At 39.0% G+C, this 18,389-nt stretch overlaps 1 protein-coding gene across 6 annotated transcripts in view; it reads right to left on the reverse strand.

Annotated features, from left to right (window-relative positions):
- Positions 1-18,389, reverse strand: part of LOC117343096 (histone deacetylase 4-like) — a 204,498-nt gene that overhangs the window by 17,371 nt on the left and 168,738 nt on the right. For all 6 annotated transcript variants that reach the window (XM_033905396.1, XM_033905398.1, XM_033905397.1 and 3 more), the window contains 4 exons: positions 3,548-3,667; positions 1,621-1,753; positions 1,169-1,367; positions 92-353 (listed from right to left, as the gene is read on the reverse strand). In XM_033905396.1, the coding sequence (XP_033761287.1) occupies positions 92-353; positions 1,169-1,367; positions 1,621-1,753; positions 3,548-3,667 (714 nt within the window). The remainder of the gene's footprint in view (positions 1-91; positions 354-1,168; positions 1,368-1,620; positions 1,754-3,547; positions 3,668-18,389) is intronic.

Genomic DNA, 18,389 nt, shown 5'->3' on the forward strand with positions numbered 1-18,389 from the left:
ATTTAGATATCATATTGAAAAAGAAACAGGAAGAATCTTTTGAATGTACGGTTGTCATATACGTAATAAATTAATGATGATTTAAACCTACCTGCTGTAGTTTGGCCTCCGTTTCCTCATCCACATTTTCCATGTGTGTCTTGCTGTTGGCCCGCTGTAATACTGCCTGGCGTATGTGTTGCTTTACGAACATCTTCTCCTTCATTTTCTTCTCCTGCTGTTGTTGTTGTTGCTGCTGCTGTTGTTGTTGTTGTTGTTGCTGTTGCTGCTGTTGTTGTTGCAGGATGTGCTGCTGTAGGTATGGGTGGCCTAGGGGTAACGGTGCTGACTGTGTTCGCCCTAATTTTTTGTGCCTAAAACATGAGGGAAGAGAAATGTGAGAACTTGCTATGAGATCTTGCTATAACAAGGGTATCAGCTAAGCTAAGAAAACTTTCCTCCCTATTGTTAATTTGTTATTTGTGGCCTTGACATGGTATGCATTAATTATCTACCAAAGTATTGATGATAGTCCTGATTATGTCTACAGATCTGAAATGTAATGGTACCGTTACTGTATGTATTGGATGTAACTAGGAATATCAATGGAGGCCCTGATTATGTATGTATTGGATGTAACTAGGAATATCAATGGAGGCCCTGATTATGTATGTATTGGCTGTAACTAGGAATATCAATGGAGGCCCTGATTATGTATGTATTGGCTGTAACTAGGAACATCAATGGTGGCCCTGATTATGTATGTATTGGTTGTAACTAGGAACATCAATGGTGGCCCTGATTATGTATGTATCGGTTGTTGGTGGAAATATCAATGGTGGCCCTGATTATGTATGTATTGGCTGTAACTAGGAACATCAATGGTGGCCCTGATTATGTAGGTTATGGTTGTTGGTGGAAATATCAATGGTGGCCCTGATTATGTATGTATTGGTTGTTGGTGGGAGTATCAATGGTGGCCCTGATTATGTTTTGTATGGGTTGTTAGTGGGAGTATCAATGGTGGCCCTGATGATGTATATATTGGTTGTTAGTGGAATTATCAATCATGGCCCTGATTATGTATGTATTGGTTGTTAGTGGGAGTAACAATCAGGTGGCCCTGATTATGTATGTATTGGTTGTTAGTGGGAGTATCAATGGTGGCCCTGATTATGTATATACGTACCTATGAATTTGTGCCTGGTGAGCCTCAGAAGCGGCACTACCAGGTGGGACAGCTGCCCCAGGAATGGCAGTGTAGGGGCTGGCCCCCATTGGCATCTGTTGCAGTTTACCCTGACTTTGGCTGCGTGCTTCCTCTAATGCTTTTACATGTGCAGATATGTATGTTGGATTTGTTTGAGGATTAAATTCTCCGTCTATAGCTATAATGAAAATAAAAATTACAATCTTTTAAAATTTCCTTCATTAAATTTTTGATACATTTCTAAACTGGAGTGATAGACTATTTATAACACAGGAAAAAATGTTTGAAATTTTTAGTAGTGAGATACAGTGTGCATTTGAAACTTTTAAATTCAATTTTCCACGAAACATGAGATTTATACTAATATTTTAACTCATCAGATGGCAACTTTTCAAGAAACCTAAAGCTTGAACCAATCAGAATGCTCTTACCTGGTAAAGATGGGTAAAATGGAAGTGCTCCATGCATGTGGTGGCCAGAGAGAGGAATCGCATGTCGGGCTGCTTCCATGGCCCTTAGATCTGACTCTGATGGCCCTGATGAACTGTTACTATTTGATCCCTGCTGCAATAATACAAAACCATGATGATATGCTTCTTCTCCTCAATAAATCAACAGTAACTGTTACCTCCACTTAATGTCACAATAGTAACTGTTACCTCCCCTTAATGTCACAATAGTAACTGTTATTTCTCTTAATGTCACAACAGTAACTGTTACCTCCCCTTTATGTCACAACAGTAACTGTTACTTCCCCTTAATGTCACACTTCCCCTTAATGTCACAATAGTAAGTGTTACCTCCCCTTAATGTCACAATAGTAACTGTTACCTCCCCTTAATGTCACAACAGTAACTGTTACCTCTTAATGTCACAATAGTAACTGTTACTTCCCCTTAATGTCACACTTCCCCTTAATGTCACAACAGTAACTGTTACCTCCCCTTAATGTCACAACAGTAACTGTTACCTCTTAATGTCACAATAGTAACTGTTACCCCCCTTAATGTCACAACAGTAACTGTTACCTCTTAATGACACAATAGTAACTGTTACTTCCCCTTAATGTCACACTTCCCCTTAATGTCACAACAGTAACTGTTACCTCCCCGTTATGTCACAATAGTAACTGTTACTTCCCCTTAATGTCACACTTCCCCTTAATGTCACAACAGTAACTGTTACCTCCCCTTAATGTCACAATAGTAACTGTTACTTCCCCTTAATGTCACAATAGTGTTACCTCCCCTTAATGTCACAACAGTAACTGTTACCTCTTAATGTCACAATAGTAACTGTTACTTCCCCTTAATGTCACACTTCCCCTTAATGTCACAACAGTAACTGTTACCTCCCCTTAATGTCACAATAGTAACTGTTACTTCCCCTTAATGTCACAATAGTGTTACCTCCCCTTAATGTCACAACAGTAACTGTTACCTCTTAATGTCACAATAGTAACTGTTACTTCCCCTTAATGTAACACTTCCCCTTAATGTCACAACAGTAACTGTTACCTCCCCTTTATGTCACAACAGTAACTGTTACTTCCCCTTAATGTCACACTTCCCCTTAATGTCACAACAGTAACTGTTACCTCCCCTTAATGTCACAACAGTAACTGTTACCTCCCCTTAATGTCACAATAGTAACTGTTACTTCCTCTTAATGGTACTATCTGTTTATATCATGTTTTTGATAATAGCATGTTGCAGGTATTTCATATATTTCATGGTTTCAAAATTCAACCTATGTAATAGCTAGTCTAAGAGAAAAAAAATTCATACATGTGATCTCTATATTTAGGTATGATATGTTAGAATATTTACTGATGAGGAGGGTGGGGGGACTAACAACAAACCTACAATTATACTTACTGATGAGGAGGGTGGGGGACTGACTACAAACCTACAAGTATACTTACTGATGATGAGGGTGGGGACTGACTACAAACTTACTGATGATGAGGGTGGGGGACTGACTACACCCCTACAAGTATACTTACTGATGATGAGGGTGGGGGACTGACTACACCCCTACAAGTATACTTACTGATGATGAGGGTGGGGGGACTAACAACAAACCTACAATTATACTTACTGATGAGGAGGGTGGGGGGACTAACAACAAACCTACAATTATACTTACTGATGATGAGGGTGGGGGACTGACTACAAACCTACAAGTATACTTACTGATGATGAGGGTGGGGGACTGACTACAAACCTACAAGTATACTTACTGATGATGAGGGTGGGGACTGACTACAAACTTACTGATGATGAGGGTGGGGGACTGACTACAAACTTACTGATGATGAGGGTGGGGGACTGACTACACCCCTACAAGTATACTTACTGATGATGAGGGTGGGCGACCTAATGATATGTTAGGCATGGATGGTGATGGGTAGAGATCGTTTGTACCATGGTATCCCATGGATCTGTAGACTGACAAGAATGGGTAAGCTCCGTTCTCCTGGAAAGACAGAAACACAAGAAAACTATTACTTTATCTATCATGATAAAGATTTTATATATAGCCCAATTAAATACATGTAATTTGCAATGAGAGTAGAAAACGAGATTTTAACAATAATATTATGTTTCATTTCAATGCCCCCTAATTAAAAACATCAAATGCAGAGGCGGAAATTTGTTTATGTGTGACGTTTACATAATTTCCCCGTCACTTGCCTGGTAATGCATTAATAATTGATAAATAGATATTTTATAGAGTTAAATAAACAACATCATCCATTCATGCTGTTCATCAAAGCGAAACATGACTAATTAAAACAATTTTTACTCAGATATTTTATTTGACTTTGTGCATACACAATTAACTAAATCCTCTAAAGCCCTGTCAGTTTACAATCAAAACTATGTCCCTTTAGCCCTGTCAGTATACAATCAAAACTAACTCCCTATAGCCACGTCAGTATACAATCAAAACTAACTCCCTATAGCCACGTCAGTATACAATCAAAACTAACTCCCTATAGCCATGTCAGTATACAATCAAAACTAACTCTATAGCCATGTCAGTATACAATCAAAACTAACTCCCTATAGCCCTGTCAGTATACAATCAAAACTAACTCCCTATAGCCCTGTCAGTATACAATCAAAACTAACTCCCTATAGCCATGTCAGTATACAATCAAAACTAACTCCCTATAGCCCTGTCAGTATACAATCAAAACTAACTCCCTATAGCCACGTCAGTATACAATCAAAACTAACTCCCTATAGCCATGTCAGTATACAATCAAAACTAACTCCCTATAGCCATGTCAGTATACAATCAAAACTAACTCCTTATAGCCACGTCAGTATACAATCAAAACTAACTCCCTATAGCCACGTCAGTATACAATCAAAACTAACTCCCTATAGCCACGTCAGTATACAATCAAAACTAACTCCCTATAGCCACGTCAGTATACAATCAAAACTAACTCCCTATAGCCATGTCAGTATACAATCAAAACTAACTCTATAGCCACGTCAGTATACAATCAAAACTAACTCCCTATAGCCACGTCAGTATATATATACCATCAAAAACTTAAAGCACAAACAAAATAATTCGAAGAGCTATTCAGCTGGAATAATTTAAAGTTTTTTAAAGATTTTTATCAAATATTTTGCCATTCTAATTAAACTCTGAAGCCAATACATTTTGCAGCTGATACATTTTTCATATGAAATACAACACCAAGTGCAGTTCCCAACACATGTCCAGATCGTTTCAAATATCACCACTCTTATAAATGATAATAACTTCATCAATAGATTTTGACATGCATGTATTTGGTGTTTCAAATTTGATGTAAAAAAAGATTTTAACAAATAGTTTTACCAGTACAATGTGTATTTCACAGATCCCCTAGAGGTGTCTAGAGGACAAACATTACCGCTGACGGTTAGAGGGTATGGCTGAAATTTATATCAAAATCTCTTTATCAGCTCCATACAAATTTCACACTGCATCGACTTTTGATGAATATTATTATAGAATTGAAATGATAATTCTAACATTCCACTTTGACATATCGTGTGTCATTGAGAATACATATATAGGTTTACTGAGGACATCTAGGTTAACCGTATTCTTCATGAAACTGATCTGTGTTGTATTGCATAAAACGCATTAAAATGGCGATACTAAATATGGACTTTAAATCACAGATCAATCAAGTATTTCTGAACGCTAGGTCAATATCTTGTTCCCAATAATTTTGTATTTATTTCTCAATAATATCTGAATGAGAAATTTTGGTTTCTAATATCTTGGTTTGTCGGAGGGTGTATGAAGACCTTTGATGATGTGGCCAGCCCACACAAGGGACAATTTATAGTGCTATCACAATGAAATGCCATATCAAGACACCCTACCCAGTCACATTAAATTGACAACTTGTAAGAGTTTCATAGGGACATCTGCTAAAAGAATATGAGCACAATTACACAATTCATCCACAATGATTTTAATTTAAACTGAACAGTAAATAATGTACACACTTGTACCTCTTATTTACCTTCTTTTACAAAAGAGTTCCATTGCCAGGAATCGGTGAAATATTTTGTATGAATGGTACAAATGGTTGATAAGTTAAAGGTCCTACTGACATTTGTAACCTAAACCTGATATCACTATACTGTTAAGGGAAATAACCTGATATCACTATACTGTTAAGGGAGATAACCTGATATCACTATACTGTTAAGGGAGATAACCTGATATCACTATACTGTTAAGGGAGATAACCTGATATCACTATACTGTTAAGGGAGATAGCCCGATATCACTATACTGTTAAGGGAGATAACCTGATATCACTATACTGTTAAGGGAGATAACCTGATATCACTATACTGTTAAGGAAGATAACCCGATATCACTATACTGTTAAGGGAGATAACCCGATATCACTATACTGTTAAGGGAGATAACCTGATATCACTATACTGTTAAGGGAGATAACCTGATATCACTATACTGTTAAGGGAGATAACCTGATATCACTATACTGTTAAGGGAGATAACCTGATATCACTTCTGTTAAGGGAGATAACCTGATATCACTATACTGTTTAGGGAGATAACCTGATATCACTACTGTTAAGGGAGATAACCTGATATCACTATACTGTTAAGGGAGATAACTTGATATCACTATACTGTTAAGGGAGATAACCTGATATCACTATACTGTTAAGGGAGATAACCTGATATCACTTTACTGTTAAGGGAGATAACCAGATATCACTTTACTGTTAAGGGAAATAACCTGATATCACTTTACTGTTAAGGGAGATAACCTGATATCACTATTCTTTTAGGGGAGATAACCTGAACACAAAAGTCAGGTATAAGATATTGTTAAGGGCATCAAACAAATATCAAATATCAGCGGAAAATTTAAAAAAAAAATTTCTGACTATTTACATCAAAGTTAATGCGAGATATTTTTCAATACTTCCAAATTCTGAAGCCTGGAGCTAATTATCCTAGCATTAGGGAACTGTAAAAGTTCTCTAATTCTTAGTATTACACTTGAAAGATATCAGGATTTAGTAGGATTTACTTCCCTGCAGGACTGGTACCTATTTGTTCAGCTTTGTAAGCTGGATTACTATAGTAATCAAAATGGAATTCCAAATTAGTCTGTTGTACAGTAATCAGAGATGGGGGCATATGGTATATGGTTTGGGTCTTTGTCACGTCTATGTCTGGGGTAATAGTCTAAATATAGGCAGGGATTCAATACGACAACAATTTCTTCATCTGCCAGACTTGTTTGGTAACCCAAGTTATAGATATATACAACAACTACCACTTATGCCATAAATGGAAACAGTACCTAGGAATTGATTACACTACAGAAGATTTTGTCTGGGAAGAGCTTTTTGCTCGACCTGGTATGTTTGGAAAATCTATAAATGTCGCACGGTAAATAAAGGCTTAAACTAAATATAGTAACGGTGATCGGAATTGATTGAAAACAGGGCCGATCTTGTCTGGATGCTGTTTACTTCAACACTGACTGTTTATCGTACTGTTACAGTTCCTTTTGAAATAAATAAAGCTTTCTGTTGTAAATGGCTCAGTGATTTGGCTTCTATCGAAATGAGTTAACAAGATTTTTACATCAGTCAAATGATTTTGTTTCTGTTTTTACTGTTTTTATGACTACCCCGACCTACAGCGACTCATGACTCTTAATCATGAGTCCCTAGTCAGTAACACACTATAGTCAATGACTACCCCGACCTACAGCGACTCACGACCCGTAGTCATGAGACCCTATAACACACTAAAGTCAATGACTACCCCGACCTACAGCGACTCACGACCCGTAGTCATGAGACCCTATAACACACTATAGTCAATGACTACCCCGACCTACAGCGACTCACGACCCGTAGTCATGAGTCCCTAGTCAGTAACACACTATAGTCAATGACTACCCCGACCTACAGCGACTCACGACCCGTAGTCATGAGACCCTATAACACACTGTAGTCAATGACTACCCCGACCTACAGCGACTCACGACCCTTAGTCATGAGACCCTAATCTATAACACATTGTAGTCAATGACTACCCCGACCTACAGCGACTCACGACCCTTAGTCATGAGACCCTAGTCTATAACACACTATAGTCAATGACTACCCCGACCTACAGCGACTCACGACCCGTAGTCATGAGACCCTAGTCTATAACACACTATAGTCAATGACTACCCCAACCTACAGCGACTCACGACCCTTAGTCATGAGACCCTAGTCTATAACACATTGTAGTCAATGACTACCCCGACCTACAGCGACTCACGACCCGTAGTCATGAGACCCTATAACACACTATAGTCAATGACTACCCCGACCTACAGCGACTTACGACCCGTAGTCATGAGAACTTAGTCAGTAACACACTATAGTCAATGACTAGCCCGACCTACAGTGACTTATGACCCGTAGTCATGAGACCCTATAACACACTATAGTCAATGACTACCCCGACCTACAGCGACTTACGACCCGTAGTCATGAGAACTTAGTCAGTAACACACTATAGTCAATGACTAGCCCGACCTACAGTGACTTATGACCCGTAGTCATGAGACCCTATAACACACTATAGTCAATGACTACCCCGACCTACAGCGACTTACGACCCGTAGACATGAGAACTTAGTCAGTAACACACTATAGTCAATGACTAGCCCGACCTACAGTGACTTATGACCCGTAGTCATGAGTCCCTAGTCTATAACACACTATAGTCAATGACTACCCCGACCTACAGCGACTCACGACCCGTAGTCATGAGACCCTATAACACATTATAGTCAATGACTACCCCGACCTATAGCGACTCACGAACCGTAGTCATGAGACCCTAGTCTATAACCCACTGTAGTCAATGACTACCCCGACCTACAGCGACTCACGACCCGTAGTCATGAGACCCCAGTCAGTAACACACTATAGTCAATGACTACCCCGACCTACAGTGACTTACGACCCGTAGTCATGAGACCCTAGTATAACACACTATAGTCAATGACTACCCCGACCTATAGCGACTTACGACCCGTAGTCATGAGACCCTAGTCTATAACACACTATAGTCAATGACTACCCCGACCTATAGCGACTTACGACCCGTAGTCATGAGACCCTAGTCTATAACACACTGTAGTCAATGACTACCCCGACCTACAGCGACTCACGACCCGTAGTCATGAGACCCTAGTCTATAACACACTATAGTCAATGACTACCCCGACCTACAGCGACTCACGACCCGTAGTCATGAGACCCTATAACACACTGTAGTCAATGACTACCCCGACCTACAGCGACTCACGACCCGTAGTCATGAGACCCTATAACACACTGTAGTCAATGACTACCCCGACCTACAGCGACTCACGACCCGTAGTCATGAGACCCTAGTCAGTAACATACTGTAGTCAATGACTACCCCGACCTACAGCGACTCACGACCCGTAGTCATGAGACCCTAGTCAGTAACATACTGTAGTCAATGACTACCCCGACCTACAGCGACTTATGACCCGTAGTCATGAGACCCTATAACACACTTTAGTCAATGACTACCCCGACCTACAGCGACTCACGACCCGTAGTCATGAGACCCTAGTCTATAACACACTGTAGTCAATGACTACCCCGACCTATAGCGACTTATGTCCCTTAGTTTTGATCATAAAAACTAATCATTGAAACGTTTGTATCAAATAAAACTATTATGAAGCTTCAAACTGACCTAGGTAATAACAACACAAGTACATGACACATGTTTTGTGAAGGTAAGATCTATTTTTGTCATACATTCACCTACATCTTCAATAAACAAGTGTCCTCACTTCAAAACCATCAAAAATACTAATTTCTCTTAAAAATATAATATAGTGAAAGGAAACCTGAAATTTGACAAGGATACTGAATATATACATGGATGAAATTTTCCCTGTCTTTCGATCAAACCATTATTACATTCTATAACGTCTTTCAATTTCCTGTTTCTTTTTCTTTAAATTATAGTTTTCATAAAATCATTTGTAACCTATAAAGAAGTTTCTTTACAAGGAACTTCTACTGACTATCATCCACCAAAACTTGTTTTGTTTCTCTGAGTTTCCAGTCAGAAAACCAGTTCTCCTCCACATATAAATGAAACTTCAATAAAAAGGATTCCTTTGTTTACAGCATCCGGTATTTTTAGAGTTGGTTAATAACGTGCCAAATATATTTGTAAATCTTTTAGACCTGTTTGTCTGAGATGAGAAAAGCTAAATGACCTCTGTGGTAAAAGAGAAAACAGGTTTTGGCATAGGCTCACATTTTTCTATTTCAGTACTCCTAAGTATCTCTCTGTGGTGCAGTTAAGTATTATAAGCTTTGAATCATTCCAAGAACATTCTGTAAACAAATATTTTCCTGAATAATATTTCTTCATGTTTGAATATTTGATAAAACTCATTTCCAGCTAAAACATTACATATTTTCTTGATACAGAATGCTCTAACATTAAGAAAAAAATTGACATATCTTATACACTAAATCTACATTCACGTAGTGTTAAATGGTTTACAAGGCTTTGAACTCGGTGGGCAAAGATAAACAAATACTTATCAAACTCCATGGATTCCTTACAAATACCGCAAATTCCTGGACGAGGTGAGTGTTTATGCAGTTACTCTAGTTTATTTTGGTGCACACAGGTAATAACAGCAGGAAGGAATCTCGTTAAGACATCCTTCAGGTGTAAACCCACTTATCAGCGGATTAACATAATGTGTTAATCTTGATAGGAGAAATGAGTTATAATCTTTGCAACATAAATGTAAAACTTTCAGAATTTGAATTCAAAATTAAATATTTTAGTCGTACAGTTCTTCACACTTTTGACAAGACTGAAACCAAGTGGCCGGTATTCTGGCATAGAGCAGTGTTCAACACTGACTATCAGGAATTACCACAACTGAAGTCAAAAGTTTTACTAATTAAAAAAAAAGAAAATTTGAGTTTGCTTAGATATTATGAAATTCTTATCTAAAACAAGATTATTCAAAATTAAGTGTAAACATTTTCTTATCTAGTGGAGTATTTATACAATGAGTCACCAGTATTATATATATCCCAGAACAGTTTTTGATAAAATACACACTTCTGTACACAGAACGACAAAATGCTTGATATCATTCTTGATAAACTTCTGAAATACTCACTTGTTATACAAATTTGATCAGTAATATCGAAGAAATAAATAAATAGAGTCATATTACCATGTCATGACAAAACTTATTATTGAAATGATTTTACTACTGGCATGTGTGAAAACAACTCTAAAAGCAGGGTAATTGAAAATTGAAGTGAAATGAAAATGTCATGACTGTTGGTGTGGGGGAGTGAAAAAGATGAATAAGGCAGAGCTGGTGAGAGATTCATTGAGAATTGGTGTTTTCCTTGATTTGCTGGTGATAGACCACATCGCGTAGACCACATCGTGTAGACCACAGCATGTTCGGTATATTATCTAGTTACAACAGTCTTCCTCACATCTCCCTTCTCTGCTACAACTTGCGTCATTCAAGACATTAGAGCTACCCTGACCTTTGATAAAACGGTGACCTTTGACCTTTCCTAGATTAGGATGGAAAAGCGATGGTTTTACCAATATACCTAGTCATTACTTGTAGTCCTGTGTTGATCCTAGTAACTGACATTTCCTTGTTGCTCTTAACATAAACATAAACCTTAAAAGAAATTCAATATCAGTTTTGTTTCATAGTGAAAGCTCAAAATAGTTTGCTATTAAGAACAGTGTATCACTTAATATTTTCATTTTTTCACTGACATTTTTAAAAGCTTTTAAAAAATGAATGACGCAAGTTTCGTAATCTTCTGATAACCGGGCTGAGACCAAACTCTGGCAATGTTTCATAAATCATTCCTCTTCAAGAATCAAGAAACATCTGTAAGTTCTTCCAAAACATTAAGTCCATTTGGTTTTCTGTTTTCACCTGATTCAATGTATTACTATTCATAATATTATATATACCGTACATGTATATTATACATAAAAATAATTACAACATCTATGATAAGAAACTGAAGGACAAAAGATTCTAAAGGTAGGAGATTAAAAACAAGGCCTTCTCAACAGTTGAAAGATTTTCTTGTCATGTTTTTTTTTTATTTGCAAATTTAGCAAAAAAATTATTTTTACAAATATATTGTCAGTGTAATTAATATTTGTGACAGTGAAAGCCCAGATAAGTTCTGTCGCATTACTTTTGTAGTAATCCCCTATATATCTCTCGATGTCTATACGAGCACACCGATTCCTGATCAATAACAAGAAAAAGATACAAAACATCAAAAGCAAAGCCGTCTCCACCATTGCCCACCTACACACACCGAAATAGACGATTAGAAACAAACATCATTTTTCTCTATGCTAACACAACCAATTCTTCTTCAGCCAGATCCGATTACTTTCGTGTGACTCATAAATTATTCAGATGGGGTTTTTTTTTCACTTTTGTTCCTGGGAAAATGGAAACATTTCATTGCAAAAAAGAATGAATAAATGTGCGATTTCATGCAATATAATCTAATTATTTTCCACAGAAATTTTGTTCTTATTTAATTATTCATTGAACATCTTTTCAAATTCTCGACTGCCAAATATATATACACACATATTAGATGAGAACTGTATCCTTTAGAGTTGGCACAGAATATGACGAACTCATCAAAATACAGTTGCTGTGGCGTTTCAAAATGCAATAAACTGCCAGCACACTTCATACAGAAATAACATCCAGTTCCGATGTCATTTACACTAATCAATTTCATTCTCATAGAAAAATAAGCTGTTCATTTCATATTTGCATACACAAACTTAACATCACGTTTAATAGAACTAAATCGACAGGCTGCATTATTCAGCTAGATTGTCCGACATAAATATCTCACAAGTAATTTAGGTAGAATTTTCATTCTTTTGTAAAAATTTCTCTCTGATCGAGCCTTGTACAAACATGTATGTTACTTTAACTTTAAAACTTGGAATACAGTTAGCTGTCAATAAGTAAAGGGCTGAAATTTCAAGAACATCCTGTTGAAGACCAGGCAGAGATTATGATATAAATAACCAATCTCATGCACAATGTCTTTAACTGCACAAATCAGCACATGTCTGGGTCAGGATGATGTTTGTTGTCTGGGTCAGGATGATGTTTGTTGTTTGACTTAGGATGCTATTTGTAGTCTTGGTCTGGAAGGTGTTTGTTGTCTGGGTCAGGATAATGTTTGTTGTGGTCAGCAGGATGCTATCTATTGTCTGGGTCAGGATGATGTTTGTTGTTTGACTTAGGATGCTATTTGTAGTCTTGGTCTGGAAGGTGTTTGTTGTTTGGGTCAGGGTGATGTTTGTTGTGGTCAGCAGGATGCTATCTATTGTCTGGGTCAGGGTGATGTTTGTTATCTGGGTTAGGATGCTATTTGTAGTCTTGGTCTGAAAGGTGTTTCTTGTCCGAGTCAGGATGACGTTTGTTGTTTAGGTCAGGATGTATCTATTGTCTGGGTCAAGATGCCGCTTGTTGTATGAGTCAGGATGATGTTTGTTGCTTGGGTCAGAGTGATATTTATTTGTCCGAGTGACAGTGATGTTTGTTTTGTCATGTTTTGTTGTCTCTGAAGTGACACCATTAGACTGGCCCCTGAAGTGACACCATTAGACTTGCCCATGAAGTGACACCATTAGACTGGCCCCTATCTCTGAAGTGATACCATTAGACTGGCCCCTATCACTGAAGTGATACCATTAGACTGGCCCATATCCCTGTAGTGACACCATTAGACTGGCCCCTATCACTGAAGTGATACCATTAGACTGGCCCATATCCCTGAAGTGACACCATTAGACTGGCCCCTATCCCTGAAGTGACACCATTAGACTGGCCCATATCCCTGTAGTGACACCATTAGACTGGCCCCTATCACTGAAGTGACACCATTAGACTGGCCCATATCCCTGTAGTGACACCATTAGACTGGCCCCTATCCCTGAAGTGACACCATTAGACTAGCCCCTATCCCTGAAGTGATACCATTAGACTAGCCCCTATCACTGAAGTGATACCATTAGACTGGCCCCTGTCTCTGAAGTGACACTATTAGACTGGCCCCTATCTCTGAAATGACACCATTAGACTCGCCCCTATCTCTGAAGTGACACCATTAGACTGGCCCATATCCCTGTAGTGACACCATTAGACTGGCCCCTATCCCTGAAGTGACACTATTAGACTGGCCCCTATCTCTGAAGTGATACCATTAGACTGGCCCCTATCTCTGTAGTGACACCATTAGACTGGCCCCTATCTCTGAAGTGATACCATTAGACTGGCCCCTATCTCTGTAGTGACACCATTAGACTGGCCCCTGAAGTGACACCATTAGACTGGCCCCTATCTCTGAAGTGTCACCATTAGACTGGCCCCTGTCTCTGAAGTGACACCATTAGACTGGCCCATATCCCTGTAGTGACACCATTAGACTGGCCCCTATCTCTGTAGTGACACCATTAGACTGGCCCCTATCTCTGAAGTGATACCATTAGACTGGCCCCTATCTCTGTAGTGACACCATTAGACTGGCCCCTGAAGTGACACCATTAGACTGGCCCCTATCTCTGAAGTGTCACCATTAGACTGGCCCCTGTCTCTGAAGTGACACCATTAGACTGGCCCCTATCCCTGAAGTGACACCATTAGACTGGCCCATGAAGTGACACCATTAGACTGGCCCCTATCCCTGTAGTGACACCATTAGACTGGCCCCTATCTCTGTAGTGACACCATTAGATTGGCCCCTATCTCTGTAGTGACACCATTAGACTGGCTCCTATCTCTGAAGTGACACCATTAGACTGGCCCCTATCTCTGAAGTGATACCATTAGACTGGCTCCTATCTCTGAAGTGACACCATTAGACTGGCCCCTATCCCTGAAGTGACACCATTAGACTGGCCCATGAAGTGACACCATTAGACTGGCCCCTATCCCTGAAGTGACACCATTAGACTGGCCCATGAAGTGACACCATTAGACTGGCCCCTGTCCCTGAAGTGACACCATTAGACTGGCTCCTATCTCTGAAGTGACACCATTAGACTGGCCCCTATCTCTGAAGTGACACCATTAGACTGGCTCCTATCCCTGTAGTGACACCATTAGACTGGCCCCTATCTCTGAAGTGACACTATTAGACTGGCCCCTGTCCCTGAAGTGACACCATTAGACTGGCCCCTATCTCTGAAGTGACACCATTAGACTGGCCCCTATCTCTGAAGTGACACCATTAGACTGGCCCCTATCCCTGAAGTGACACCATTAGACTGGCCCCTATCCCTGAAGTGACACCATTAGACTGGCCCCTATCCCTGAAGTGACACCATTAGACTGGCCCCTATCTCTGAAGTGACACCATTAGACTGGCCCCTGTCTCTGAAGTGACACCATTAGACTGGCCCCTGTCCCTGAAGTGACACCATTAGACTGGCCCCTAGCTGTCCCTGAAGTGACACCATTAGACTGGCCCCTAGCTGTCCCTGAAGTGACACCATTAGACTGGCCCCTAGCTGTCCCTGAAGTGACACCATTAGACTGGCCCCTAGCTGTCCCTGAAGTGACACCATTAGACTGGCCCCTGTCCCTGAGGTGACACCATTAGACTGGCCCCTGTCTCTGAAGTGACACCATTAGACTGGCCCCTGTCCCTGAAGTGACACCATTAGACTGGCCCCTGTAGTGACACCATTAGACTGGCCCCTATCACTGAAGTGACACCATTAGACTGGCCCCTATCTCTGAAGTGACACCATTAGACTGGCTCCTATCTCTGTAGTGACACCATTAGACTAGCCCCTATCTCTGAAGTGACACCATTAGACTGGCCCACGAAGTGACACCATTAGACTGGCCCCTATCCCTGAAGTGACACCATTAGACTGGCCCCTATCTCTGAAGTGACACCATTAGACTGGCCCATATCCCTGTAGTGACACCATTAGACTGGCCCCTGTCCCTGAAGTGACACCATTAGACTGGCCCCTGTTTCTAGGATATGCCTGATTCTGGGCTTCAAACTAGGGGGAGATAATCTAGTATTAATTAATCAGCTTAGCAATTACAATCAGCAGATTTTAAAATCCAAATACTTTTCAAAGAGCTTGATAATTTTCTATTTTTGATCAAATAATCTGTTTCTTTACATTAATAATTTAACATAAAACATGATAATTCTATTAATCAATATCGAATGTTTGACATCAGGAAGAACAAGAGACATTGTAACAGAATCACACATGTAATTAACATCTGACTGGTCGACTATTTTCCTGCCTTAGAACACCAAATCCTACAAGCTGGAAACATTTTGATTTAATTAATTAGTTCTGATGAAACCAAAAAAAACTTCAATTTTGTTTCCATTCATACCACCACAGGAGCTATATATACATACATCTGAGAAGAGAGGCTGTGACCTCATAAAATATAACATTCCAAGTATGTAGTCTTTTAACCAGATTATATATCAGTTCCACATCCATGCCAGAGTAGATTAAGATAATCAAAATTTTTAGAATATCCAATTTATAAAAAAAAAAAATAAACATCAATAATTCATATTCATGAAAACTGTATCTTTATAGCATTTATCCATCATGCTGTACAAGATTATCATATACCTTACAAACTCGGTAAATAGACATATTTTTTATATAATTTGTTATGTTGGGTTATAAACCTATAACCAATATGCCGACCATGTCTGCAGTTACCTCATACAACAACAGCTGGAAATAGGAGTGGTGGACCGACTTGGAACTCAACCAAATTACGGTACAGCTAACTACTGTTTTAGGCAGGTTTGGGAAGGGAAGAACAGCGGAGGGGGGTATTGGATGGATAGAGTGAGAAAAGAGGAAGAAACCATGAATGTTAGAGGAGAGAGTAGGGAATTGAGAGACAACAGGGAGGTTGACAGATGAAAGGTGAACAGAGGAGGGGGGTATTGAATAGATAGAGTGAGAAAAGAGGAAGAAACCATGAATGTTAGAGGAGAGAATAGGGAAATGAGAGACAATAGGGAGGTTGACAGAGGAAAGGCAGGGAAATACAGGGTATCCAAAATGGTGGCAAAAGATAGGATGACAGAAGAGGAGAGAGTGGTGGTAGTGATGGCAGGATGGCAGGATGGCAGGAGGGAGGAGGAAGGGGACAATAAATGAGTGATAAGGAACGAAAAAGACCAGTCATGATGATGAGGTTGGGGGGTAGGAGGAAGGGCCGATATTTGTTCTTACTGATGTGGGTTGGGCTGGGTTGAGTTGGCCTGGGATGGGAGGGATGGGAGGGATGGGCAATATTTGCTAAGATTGTGCAAAATATATCTTTAACTATATAAAATATATTTCTGTTGAAATCTATGTGTGAGTGAGAACAAGAAAAGATAATTAAGGGAGCACTTACAAAACGATACTCAGGATCAGACATCAAAGAGAATGATGGGAAAGTCAGAGAAGTAAAGAGGGGGATAGGCAAACCAAATAGACAGAGTATATCTACAAGAATAGTCTAGGTGTATAAATATAGTTCTTTGATGCAGGTACAATGGGTTTATACTTAAGACTCTAAAAATAGACCACTTCCAGTGAGATAAGTAATCCTGACAGCGATGGATAGAACAAAGCTGAATACCTTATATACCTGACTGAGCTCGTTAAAGGTGATATGATTAAAGTCGCATAACAGTATGGTGCTCAAAAAAGCTAAAATAAGATCTGAAAGCCTTACTACAAATCTTGCAAGTTATTTTTATTCCTGATTTTAATTTTATTTTCTGATAAGACAGTTACACAATAATCAAACTCTCATTATGAAGTTTTACAAATTATATACTATACAAGTGTTCTTTTTAGCTATACAACTGGCCATTTTAAGTTAACAAAACTTGGGTCATGGAGACCTCCAAGATGGTTTTATCATTGTCAGATTTAAGACACAGCACAAACAAAAGCTCGCAGACAATCGTAATGTAGAAGTGGTGTAACTACGTATGTTTGGGCATGTAACTACAAAATTACACAACTAATGCTATCACCGATTTTCTTTCCATGTTATAGAACTCTTCACACTGAACATAAAGTCAGCTACAAAGTACCTCTTTATCTGCATTTAATAAAGATATTTTTATTTAAATCATCATTCCACTTTATTTATGTGGAAAATCACAAATATAAGTGCAAGCCTCATAACTCGATCAGTGTGTCCTGCCACACAAAAATAGATACAGTTAGTCTGTAGAAATTTATGTATAAAATGTCTTCAATTACTGAAGTCAGGAAAAATTATTAAGTAGCAGACCTGAAATTGAATTACTTCTGTACTTTTACAACAACACCCCAGTATAACTGTGGTCTGAGGCCAATGGTCTATTTCACAGTGACCAATTATTATCATTTAAGTCCCAAACCCGGAGATACATGTGTCTATAGTAATCACTCTGTCACTGAGGTCAAATATCAAGATCAAAGGTCAAGGTTATTGGTTTCAAAGTTCTCAGTCAAATTTTGTATCTTTTCA

Source organism: Pecten maximus, chromosome 15 (assembly GCF_902652985.1).
Source record: "Pecten maximus chromosome 15, xPecMax1.1, whole genome shotgun sequence".
Taxonomy (NCBI): domain Eukaryota; kingdom Metazoa; phylum Mollusca; class Bivalvia; order Pectinida; family Pectinidae; genus Pecten; species Pecten maximus.